Source organism: Rutilus rutilus (genome assembly GCF_951802725.1).
Source record: "Rutilus rutilus genome assembly, chromosome: 3".
Classification (NCBI taxonomy): Eukaryota; Metazoa; Chordata; class Actinopteri; order Cypriniformes; family Leuciscidae; genus Rutilus; species Rutilus rutilus.
The window spans coordinates 11,763,869-11,776,126 of record NC_140211.1 but is presented as its reverse complement, the minus strand read 5'-3'; the positions used below and the strand labels follow the sequence as shown (position 1 = coordinate 11,776,126).

At 38.8% G+C, this 12,258-nt stretch overlaps 1 protein-coding gene across 1 annotated transcript; it reads left to right on the top strand.

The window, feature by feature from the left end:
• Positions 1–532: 532 nt before the first annotated feature.
• On the top strand, positions 533–12,188 carry LOC311288360 (uncharacterized protein). The gene is made up of 9 exons (XM_084405732.1): positions 533–660; positions 2,129–2,189; positions 3,806–6,597; positions 7,403–7,720; positions 9,249–9,269; positions 10,473–10,513; positions 10,684–10,742; positions 10,842–11,144; positions 11,219–12,188. Exons 3-9 carry the CDS (start codon positions 4,000–4,002, stop codon positions 11,236–11,238), a joined length of 3,360 nt encoding a protein of 1,119 aa, XP_084261858.1. The 5' UTR covers positions 533–660; positions 2,129–2,189; positions 3,806–3,999; the 3' UTR covers positions 11,239–12,188.
• Positions 12,189–12,258: the final 70 nt, after the last annotated feature.

The window sequence follows — 12,258 nt, the reverse complement described above, 5'->3', positions numbered from 1 at the left end:
GAGACAGTAGCGGCTATTATGTAGTGACGGGTGCAACACGGGGGCCCATTTTTGTTATGTTTTATCTTAATATTATATTTTACACCCGATTGTAAACAAAGTTATGCATTGTGTACACAAAATCTGATATTTAATGAATTCATCAATCATAAAATGGGATAACATAGACTACATTTTCTTTTCTAAATATGCCAGTACATTATTAACAGACATACTTTCGGAAAATACAGTTATTCTACGTGAAATGACAGTTTAATGTCATGTATATGTTTATTGACTTATTTTTTCATATATCAGTGTACATTAAACAATGCATCTGTTTTTTAACTTTATAAACAGTTTTCATACCTAAACCCTTAAAGATATGTAATATAATGCTATTTTGTTTAGTAATGCAATGTTTATAGGTTATTAGCAAATCAAAAATTAGGCTGCGTCATCTGCACCTGATTCATATTTTCTTTTCTGTAAATGCAAACGTAATTGTTTTTAAGGAGTGAGGGACGCTGCTGCTTTAAGACTCTAGCCGCACATGCTGTAAAAGCTCCTACATCCTGGTACTTTTAGCGTTGTCAAGGCACCGATAGAAAGAAAGGTCCAACGGGAAGAGACTGCAGTGTCCTGAGACCGAGCTTAAAGAAAGTTATGTGTCACAACCAGGTAAAACAAACGCATGCTTCACGCACTCGGTGTTGTCTTCTTGTCGCCGAGTGCTTTTACTATAGAGACTCGACAGTCCACGCGCAGACAGACAGACAGACAGACAGACAGCAGCTCGTGAGAAAGGCAGATAGGGAAGACAACATTGTCTCTGTCATACACTGGAAACAGAGACAGCGTGCTCAGTAAAATCACTCCAGTGTTTATAGGATGCCTTTTATATTGATTTTTTAAAAAAGAATATTGAGCTTTTTGAACAAATAAATACGTAATGTGACATCAAAACGAGAGTTGGAAAGGCAGAGGGACTCGCAACAGAAATCATCAGCCTGTGATTGTGAGACAAGATTTAAAGTGACAGCAACATTTTTGTCCCCTATTTGAGCTTTGTTTGAGTTTAGTTAAAGGACCAATGAAGATTGTTCACCCAAAAATGAATATTATGCCATTAATTGCTCGCAATCAAGTCATTTCCAAACCTGTAAGACTTTCGTTCATCTTCGGTACACAAATTGATATTTTGATAAAACCTGAGAGTTTTCTGTTCCTCTGTTGACAGCTACGTAATTACCACTTTGATGCTTCAAGAAGTTCATAGACTAATCCATATGAATTGAGCAGTTTAGTCCAAATTTTCTGAAGAGACATGATCGCTTTATATGATGAACAGATTTAATTTAGGCTTCTATTCACAATGAGGTTCATTCTGGTGTTACGCAGTACGTTTGAGCTTCTGCAAGAACCAATGAGGTTTGTTCTCGGGCGTCAAGAAGGTTCTGCTGAGTTTCTGTTCATGTTCGCTGATCAATGATAATATGTGAATAAACTGTGTCTCTTTAGAAAGTTAGGACTAAACCTCTCAATTCATATGGATTAGTTTTGAAGCATCAAAGTGGTAGACTGTCAAAGGAGAATACAGAGGTGGCTCAGATCTTCATTTGTCTTCCGAAGATGAACGAAAGTCTTACGGGTTTGGGACGACATAAGGGTGAGTAATTAATGACAGAATTTTCATTTTTGGGTGAACTAACCCTTTAAGTAATCCTTTACTACATATTTTATTAATATTTGCTTATTTATATTCTTTCAATTGATCCTATTATATGAATAGTTTAATAAAAATGAAAATTGGGCATCGTTTACTCATGCAATTGTTTAAAAAAACACCATATTTTGCAGAATATGCAGGCCGGTCTTTCCAAAACAGTGAACATAAAGGCTATCAAGCTCCAAAAATGCACCAAACCAGTAGTCCAGAAGTCTTTTAAATCTATGAAGAGCAAACTGAAATTTCAGTATTTGATGAAAATCTTCTTCGTCATAGTTCTTAAACCGCAAACTTGTTTGTGCACTCAAAATGACTCAAGATTACTGGCGTCCAATGTCATTGTTTTGCATGTGTATCACAGTTTGATAGTTTAAAGTTTGTAATCTTGCTGTACTATGTTTTTTATTTGTTCTCATAAAGTGATCTGCTGATTCATCTGCAATAACTGAGGCCGGTAGGAATAAGTAGTCTCTGTATAAAGGTAAGCTTCCAGAAATAAAGTAGGAGTAGTTTTGTCAGTAGCTGCTTCACAAAATGCCATGCAATAGTGCACTTCGCCAATCATATGCAGATACTTGTAATATGTTATCAACCGCTCAGAATAAAACACTAAACAAACTTTGGTAAATTACTTGTGAGCTCTTTGTGTGACACTGATATTTACATTTATTCATAGTTATTCATATTTGCATATGTTTTTATAAAAAGCAACTAAAATATGATTCCTCATAAAGAGACGGTAACATAAAAAATGCTGCAATACAAAATCGCAAAGATGACCATTAAATGCTGTAATGGTTGCGGACCAAGTTCCAGTTGTCTTCAGATATTTCTTGACTAAAAAAGTGACAAAAAATATTGAATAAAGTTTCTTAAAATTTGTAGATGTAGATCTAAATTTAATTGCTTTAATGACAGTACTTGCAACTTAAGGCAGTGCTTGATGTTCCTTATATATTCGTGTCAGAATTGCAGACACAGCATGTGAGGCACATTCCCCCGGGGCCCCAGACTTCCTCTTCCCCCCACATACGAGTCTTATTTGATGTATCTACAATGTACTACTCCAGGTTTCACTTGAAACCTGGCATTATGCCCCGTGTATATTGCTCTTATGATAAATTGATGGCAAGGTTCCTTATTTGTAGATCACTTTGGATGAAAGGATCTGCTAAATGACTAAATGTACTGGAGGGTCCGACCCACTCCCAACCTGAGTTGCATTCCTGTGGACGACTACAGGGACCCATTGTTTCTTCATGGTCACGTATATCACAATTAAGGATTTTGTCACAACCACCAACGAAGTGCACTGTTGGGCCCCGTCCTCCATCCTCCCTTTTACGTCCACTATTTTTAACCCTTAATCTGCTTATATCATCTGGAATATTTCACATCAAATTTCTATGTGAACTACAGAAGTAAAATTCATCATGACAATCTTTGAATGTTGGCTTGTCAAATCATTGCTTTAATGTTTCAAAAAACTTTTACAAAAAGTTAAGTTTAGGTTATTTACACAGTTTGAAATATATATGGCATGTGTATTTGCATCCCTACGTTATTGCTGATGTGTTCTGGGTGGCTGCTATAGCAATGGAATGTGGTGGATGTTGTAATGTTGCCTATTTGACGTAATACAGAGCAAAACCAGCTACTCTTTTTCTTTTTTTTTTCTTTTTTTACCTTTGCACATCAACTTTGCATATATAGATTTTATTTGATCGATTTTATTTGCATATATCGTATGATATCAGTTTGTTTTAAATGTTTTTTTATATTGTTGTGCTGTTTTATCCCTCATGTATTTCAATTATGTTTGACTGTTACATCAAAGCCAGTGCTTTTAATCATATTGTTTTTTTAAGTGTAATATTATGTGTACAATTATTTTACTATTCTAAATAATTACCCGTGTCAATTTTAATTCCAATTGGTTTCCATTTTAATATTTTGTTGCTGAAGTGTAGCCTCAAACTTATAGTTGAGTTAGTCAACATTCTGAGATCATGTGTTTTACAAATCTGTCTCCCATTATTCATCAGATCAAACTCCTCAAATTGATTACTTCAATAAATGTTTTTGTTTTCCCTACAGGTCACCTACTCTTGGTTTTTCTGAAAAATGGACCGTATGCCTCAAGCACTGCATGCAAAATCAATCTAAAATGAAAGACCTTGAGAGACCGCTTCGCTTAAACGAAAGATGTGACCCCACAGAAATCCCGTTTAGAGCAGGTTTTGCCCTGCCTAAGAAGATGTAATCCAGCGGTTGATAACCAATCAGCAGCCATGTCATGCAAGACTTTCTCTAAACGTCGTTATCAACCAGCAGCAGAGATTGATGATGTCACTCTCGCCCGCAAAAGGGAGTATTGGAGGAGCAAGAAAAGAGAGCAGAGGGCAAGAAAGTCATCTGCCAGAAATGAAAATCTGGGGTTTTGCAGTTCCTTTGTTAGTGATGAGCCCTCCTTGCAGATTCACAAAGTCGACAATGATCCTACTCTACATAATCATGAACTTGGAGATACTGATGCTCCTAGAAACTCTTCCAGCTCAGGTCTATCAGAATCTGAGTGTAATGCAACTATGGTGCCATGCCAAAAAGAGAAATGGTTTCAAAAGACTAAGCTCAAACATGTCTTACCTAAATTCCCAGAAACAAGCACAAATTCCCTGAAGGGTGTAATGGACAATGAAAAAATAAAGTCCTCAGTTACAGGGTCATCAAACACAGATGCTAAAACAGTTGAGTCTCTCTGTCCAATAGGCTACTCAGGGCCTACAACATGCATCGAGTTGCATCCAAATAGCATTCGTACTCAAAAAACTAAAACAGGCATGTTAGCCCTTATGGGGAAACAATTAGCAACATCTCCACAAAGCCATGTACCCATGGTTTTCCCAGTGCACAACAACCAAAATAAGCCTCAGAACTGTCTCAGACCCTTGACCTCTGCAGAATGTAAGGTTCGTAAAGAGCAGAGTTTCGTCCGCAGTCACATCTCTAAGAGAAGACCATGTGCCTTTGCTTCAAAGCACAACACCAGAGTGGCTATGACTGAAGAAGAGATGGCTGCTAAGCGGAGAGAGAACTGGCGCATCAAAAAGCGAGAACAGAGAGCAAAGCGTGCTGCAAAGCTGGCACGGGACAGAGAAAGGAGTCTCGGACAAGGACAATCTTCCTGTATCGTGACTGTTTCGTCTCCTGCTAACAGTAAGGCCTTTAGAGGAATCAACCTCAACTCAGTGAACCCCAAATGCCTCAATCAAAAGTCATTTGGAGCAAAATGTATTGGTTCTTGGACACAACTACATGTTCAGGACACTAAACCAAACCAAACTGCTTCATCCTCTGGTATTTTGCAACCATCCTCGAGTTCTACCCAAGCTCTCAACAAATCCAAAGTGCCCCATTTTGCACATACTCAAAAGAGACGTTGTCAAAAGCCAACAAGGAACTCTTTCCTTGGCACTTCCAAAGTCGAGTCTCCCGAGGATCGGCATGCCAGACAGAAGGAGTACTGGCGAATTAAAAAGCGAGAGCAGAGAGCAAGGCTGTCTACAGCAGTGAAAGCACGATTGAAGGAACAAGGCGCACTTAAGCATCTTGGGAGACGCTGCCACAACAGTTTCAATCAGATGTGTGGGGCTCAAGTGAGCAGAGCAGGTGCATTTGCAAGTTCCTCTGACACAATTGGTGGTTTTATCCAAGAAGATGGCACAGTGGCGGTCTCCACTTCAAAGACAACATCTGAGTCTTCTCTACCTGCAAGTCATGACTTTTCCAATGTGAAATGCATCGAAAAGGTAAGACTCCAGGTTCAAGTAAGTTCGCCCCGATATTCAGATGCTCATCCAGTCACAAAGCTAGTTTCCGCTCCATGCAATGTTTCCAAGGCTAATCAAAACTCTCTGGTAAAGTCTAGCTTAGACAGAGGTGCAGTTATGGGCAGTATGACAGTCACTATCCAGTCCGAAACAGAAGAAGAAAGGATCGCTCGTTTGAGGGAGTACTGGAGGATAAAGAAACGAGAGCAAAGGGCTAGTCGGGCTGCCCGGCTAGGAAATGGTCTGCTTAGGTCGAAGGTTTCGGTGTTAAAGCAGAGAGAGCACAACAAAAAGTCAAACAAAAGGGACTGTATTACTTCATCCATTACCAAAACAGTTTGTGACTCTTCAACCAGTGCCCTAACCCCAAAAAAAGAACACATCAATCCTCCTATACACGCTGTATTTTCCATCCCAGAAATTACTCCCGGTATCAAAGATGGCAAACCTTCACCCTGTCCATCCTTAGAGTCACACATTGAACCTCCATCAGCTGCAAACCATCATGCCACCACTCTTCAGGCTGTGGCCTCCATGAAAAAGCTTCTGGAGGAATCAGTTTGCACACCGGAAGACAATAATGCCACTGAAATGCATATTAAGTGTGCAAATGAGCCTCTTCGGCTAAATGAAGATGACCTTCTTACATCTGAAAATGCAAAGCCAAATATTTCTTTACAACAAAACGTCTTATTAGAGTGTGACGTCTCAGAGGATACAAGCCTTAAAGATATCAAACTGAGTCCTCAAGGATTAACCTTAGAGGACACTAGCCATCAAATGTCTTATAACTTCTGCCAAGGCACTGCAGATGGAAGTCATGCCCTTTCTCCAGTGGATGTGAAACCTCAGTGCAGAAACACCCAGACGTTCAGTGATGATGGAGCAGATCCCAAGCAGTCCTACCCTTCACAGGCCTCGCACAATCAGAAGCTTGGTGAGAGCGATGAGCTTCAACGAAAGCGAGAGTATTGGAGGTTAATGAAGAGACAACAGCGGGCCAGAAAAGCCAACGAGGATGCAGCCAGAAATGCAGTTCTTCGCAATCTGGCTCCACAGGTGAGTTGCATTGATGTTTGCTTAGCATTGATGTCAGGTCTGGAATGTAAATCATCAACTATATGTTGTCATATGAACAACTAGTAAGTAACTACCTGATTTAAATCTGAGGCCCTTATCCCTGGTATTAAGATGCGTTTTGGTCGATCGGCTCACAAGTAGACATGGGAGACACATTACCGTTTACACCAGGTGTTTTAATCCTTCTCTTTTGTCCACTTTCAACCACTTCTGTCCTGATTTCTTCGAGGGGAGGGTCTATGGGTGTTTTTTCTTCTTCAGATCTTTCGATCTAATGGACAAAATAAACTTGCGCAGTTCACATCTGAACGGAAAAACATACGAAGGGCATCAGCTTTCGTTTCTGCTCTGACAGCCGCAAGACCAGCCGAACGATGTGAGTGAGTGTAAGAAATCAAGAATGGTGAGAGACCATTGTGCTTGGTACGTTTTTCGTCTTCAAACTAAACTTGGGTCTCCAGCCGACAAAGTTTAAATACCGTCTGGCTACCGCGCTTCCCATAATGTTTATGCATTAGGTCAGTAGGCGGAGATTAGATGGTCTTTTGTGACTGTTTGAAAACATTCGACCACAAAAGCTAATGCGTTTTCGAAAGTTGACACGCTCAAAACTTTTTAGACCCCGTTTGCACCTGTATTTAGCGTCGTCTACTTGTGATCCCATCGACCAAAATGCATCTTAATACCAAGTGTAAATATTTTGTTGAAAGCTTTGTGTTTGATTCACTAACAAGAACTGACTCATTAGAATCATTTCTGAAATCAAACTACACTCCTTTCACAGACTCCCCAGAAAAAAACACCCAGCACAACTCTACTGCTAGCCATGTCCCAGGACACTTCCACATGCAGACAGATCCCCATTCAGAAGTCAAGAAGAAGGTGCACCAAATCTGCAGGTCGACAGACACAGCCTACAGATAAATCAAGAACTCACCGAAGCCAGATAGTGGTAACACCAAATCCACAAAACGATCCACAGGAGGTTATACGTAAAAGACGCATGCAATGGAGGATCAAGAAACAGGAGCAGAGAGCAAGAAAGGCAGCAAATGTAAGAAAGCTTCGGAAGGCAAAACTCCCTCCACAAGGCCAGGCATCGGTAATTATGTTTTTTAAACCAGATAGATTTATTTGATCTTATTTATAGACAGTACCATTCAAAAGATTGCGGTCAGTAAGATTTGTTTTGAAAGAAATTCATACTTTTGTGCAGCAAGGACGCATTGAATGGATCAAAATCTCACAGTAAAGAAATGAATAATGTTACCAAAGATTTGTATATAAAATAAAGGTTGTTCCATTTGTTCTATTCATCAAAGAATCCTAAAAAAAATAATTTAAAAAAATATAACTCTTTTCAACATTGATAATTATAAGAAATGTTTCGTGAGGAACAAATTGGAATATTATAATAATTTCTTAAGGATCATGTGACACTGAAGACTGGAGTAATGATGCTGAAAATTCAGCTTTGATCACAGGAATAAATTACTTTTTAAAATATATTAAAATAGAAAACAGTCATTTTAAATGAAATTTTTTTTTAATAATAATAATATTACTGTTTTTACTCTATTTTTTATCAAATAAATGTGGCCTATAAGAGCATTAGAGACTTCTTTCAAGAACAATAAAAATCCTACTGATTCCAAACTTTTGAACGGTGGTCTAATTGCAGATAGAGAGAGGGACACAAATTAAAACACAATTTCAAAACAGCAGTAACATCCCCCTTTATTCACAGATTATTCTAAAAGCAAAAAAGACTAAAGTGCAGTACCGCTGTGAGTTTGAGTGGGACTGCGATACCTACGCACGCATCCCACTGATCATGCGCTTGTTTACTTTTGTGACAGATCTGTTGAACCAATTTTCTGGTTCTGCGCTGTACAAACTGATCTGCTCTTCAGGCTCACGCATGTAAATGGACCATTTACTGGACCATTTACTGGACCATTTACTCATGTTGTTTCAAACCTCTATGATTTCCTTTCTTCTACTAAACAAAAAATATCTGTTTCCAACTGTTTTTGCCAATACAATGCAAGTCAACATCGGACCCCACTGACTTTCATTGTATTAACTAAACATTTTTCAAACTGACTTTTGTGGTCCGAAGAAACAAAGTCATACAGGTTTAAAATGACTTGAGGGTGAGTTTACACTGACATCCAAACACCACAGTATACCAAAACCCTCTAATAATAACACTGCATGCTTTATGTCCCCCGGGAGCCCAGGCTATATCTCAGCACCAGGATTTCACTGACACATGGGGGTAGGCCTTTTTGAATGTGAGCAGTGTTCACGGGGCCCCATGTGGGGCCCCAGCAATACCTCAGCACCAGAATATCACAGAAACATTTTGGAGGCATGTTTGGACTTGGGGCCGTGTACAGAGGCCATGTGTGGGGCCCCAGTGCCTCCAGGCATTGGAAAAACATAGGAAGAATTTTCAGGACAACATGTTGGTGATGAGTTTTGTAATTGATTAGGAGTAAAATAATACATGGTCCTGTTTTTGGACCGAGATGGTGAGATACCAGAGTTTTTCTACCAAGTAACTTGACCTGAATATTTGCAGTGAATGAGGCCCTTTTAACATTTTTTTTTTTTTTTCTTCTTAGGAGTTGGGCCTCCTTACCAAGGTAAGGTTCCTTCCCCCAGTTCCTCTCATGTTTGTATCCCAGAGGAGCAATTCAAGAGGTTAAATTGAACAATTACTGTAGGCTAAAAGTGTCTTAAACGCTGTGGCAGAAATAACTAGACATCTAGACTATGTAGTTTAACTTAACCTCACACAAGGCACCAGTTAAATGACACCAAATATGTTTTGCGTTTTGGTCACACATCACCTAAGAGCGTCAGATGACTTTTTCCTTCTGTTATCGCGGGGCATCAGCCAGGAATGTTACCTTGATTGTAAAGATTATTTATTAACTAGCATCAGCTATATATTGTCTTATGTAAATCAGAAAACCATATACTGATATTGTACAACAATGCCAAGGTCTCTGGAAAGAGGTTTGGTTAAGTGATATTTTACGTTCCACGAGCCTTGAATGTGAAGCATACGAGGCCCTGAAGTAGGTGCAGAAGGCCCTTAAAAATCTGGAACATGAAGACGAAGGTGCCTTGGAGTGAAGGTTTATTTGTCTGAGCTTAACCCTGTTGCAAATGTGTTTTCTGCCTCTCTGGGCCAGAGACTTAGAATTCGGTCAATCCGCTTTTGACTCTCTGGCATGGAGACTCGGGACGTGCTGTAGTTGTTACTTGTTAATGTCTCTTTTCTCACAGACCACTGAGACTGAGAACATGGTCGTATCTGTTGCTGCCTCACAAGCTGTAGACTCAGAGCGTGGAATTTGTTGTTGTCTCTTCCTTCACAGGCCGGAGACTCAGAATGCTGTTAATCTGTTAATGTCTCTTCTCTCGTGGGCTGTATTTTTATTGCACTAAGTGATCAGTCTCAAGATGTGTGAAGGGCAGAAACTGAATGTGAACCAGTGAGAAGCTCTGTCCTTCCAAGGCTTGGTCATGGGGGTCTTCTTCCTGCCCTCTAAGAGATATCTGACAGTTGTCCTAGCATCCTAATCTGATGGTGTTGGACATTTGTTTGTCCACCAAGATCCAGTCAAAGTGTAGCAAACCTTTCTCCACCGTTGCAGTCAGAGAGGGGCCCCATCATAAAACTGGGCCCTGGAATGTGTTGTTCAACTACAATCTTGCATTTAAACATTAAACTTCCAAGGAGCTTATTTAAGATTAGGTGTTGCCATTCGCTGACTACAGTTGATGTTTGAAAATTAAGTCACGTAATGTTTATTATCCTTACATTTTTTTCTTCCTAGGGTCAGAACACCACCAGTTTCGTATCAGCAGTTGTTCAGAGGTGAGTAGTAGTAAAAAACTAACTTTGTCTTTTTTAACTTTTATACACTTCTGTTTAAAAGTTTGTGGTCAGTAAGATGATGTATGTTGGTTTTGAAAGAAGTCTCTTATGCTCACCAAGACAGCATTTATCTTATCAAAAATAATAATGTTGGTTTATTTTTCAAACAGCATAAAATCAGAAGACCAACTGGACTACTTAGCCGAGCCATGTCAAACTGCACTCCAAGGTTTTTTAAATTCATTTTCTAATACACACCATTACTTTGCCAAACAGTTTAAATGATGATCTGGTAACTGCTATTACTATATCTTTTACCACCTTTAAGAGGAGTCAAGCGTTGCACCAAATCATGCAATGGAAGGACCTTTATCACAGGCCGAGTGGAGAAACGTCTACCTCATGGACTCTGATCCTGTCAACCCGTTGTTGGTGTGTATGGTTTGTGGAGAGCAGCAGTACTCCCTCAGTGTGGACGGGGCGAAGACTCACATTGAGGAGGTGCATCCTAATACACTATCATTGGGAGAGCTTGAACGTCAAGGCATTCTGGATGCCTGGGATAAACAGGTGGCCGCCCGCGAGCACTTCATCACGCACCAGCTTCAACAGCGACGCAGAGCTCCTACAGGTAACGGGGAGATCTACATTCAGTCTGGCTTAGAAAATAAGAAATAACAGAGAAAAAACTGTTTTTCTGAACAGAGTTTCAACTGCCCGGGTAAAACTGCTAAGACGTGAGTGAACTGACAGAGGACAGTCGAGATGAAACGCATTCTTTTATTCTGCTGCATTAACTGCCTTTATGAACCTGAGAAGAGCCAAGGAATGGCTGATTTATTTATTATTATGGGTATTACTTTTGTTAAACGCATACCAATTGTACACTAAATATATACTATATTTATCATTTGATCAAATGAGACCTGACTTTAAATATTTTTCTCCTGCCTTATTGATCTTCCTTGCACAAATGTGTGTAAAGATTATGTTTTCTTACGAATTGTAAGTACTATCAGTTTTGTTATAGTCATATGTAGTAGATTAGTATCTTTTTTAGTGATAGGAGGATATTGAAATGTTGATTCTACCCTTTTCTTGCTGATGTGCTACTGAGCCTCGTTAAATTTACTTTTTAATTTTGGTAATATTCAGAATCATGGAAAGACCTGTAAATGAGGTTACCAAATAAGATATGGAAAAACATTCTCACATGCACAAACAACTGGAATATATTATCTTAAGAATTGCATTTTGACCATGTGGTTTCAGTATCTGTACAGATTGTGCAATTTGCAAAGATTATTTTCTTTTTGCAATAAATTGTTGCATTGCATAATGTATATATTATTTTGATATCTTTATTTTAATCTTCATTCATTTACCCTTTTTTGACTTTCCATAATGTTTTTTTTTTATATATATTTTTTTTATCTTAAGAATTTCTGTCTGAATAGGGTATTGATTTTTCTTCCTCATGAGTTTATAAATGCACAATAAAATGTAATTTATGTTGGACAAATATCTATACACATAGAAAACAGGTTTGAAAAAAAGCACAAGGATTAGAATCATCAAAGGTCATGTATAGTTTAACAAACATAGTTTGTTAGTCTTTACAACTAAGCCAAGGACAAGTAAAATTTGTAATAAATTCTGCTTCCCTCTTCAGTCCACATCTGTTGTACCTAATAAGTCCTTTTGCACCTTTTGTTTGCTTGTCTGTAATTTAAAATGTGTTAATT

What these genes read in the sequence shown, in the direction of transcription:
- LOC311288360 (XM_084405732.1), top strand. Translation starts at nt 4,000, where the DNA reads ATGTCATGCAAGACTTTCTCTAAACGTCGTTATCAACCAGCAGCAGAG. An exon ending in TTCGCAATCTGGCTCCACAG is followed by an intron (nt 6,598 to 7,402) that starts GTGAGTTGCATT and finishes CTCCTTTCACAG; the next exon opens with ACTCCCCAGAAAAAAACACC. An exon ending in AGTTGGGCCTCCTTACCAAG is followed by an intron (nt 9,270 to 10,472) that starts GTAAGGTTCCTT and finishes TTTTCTTCCTAG; the next exon opens with GGTCAGAACACCACCAGTTT.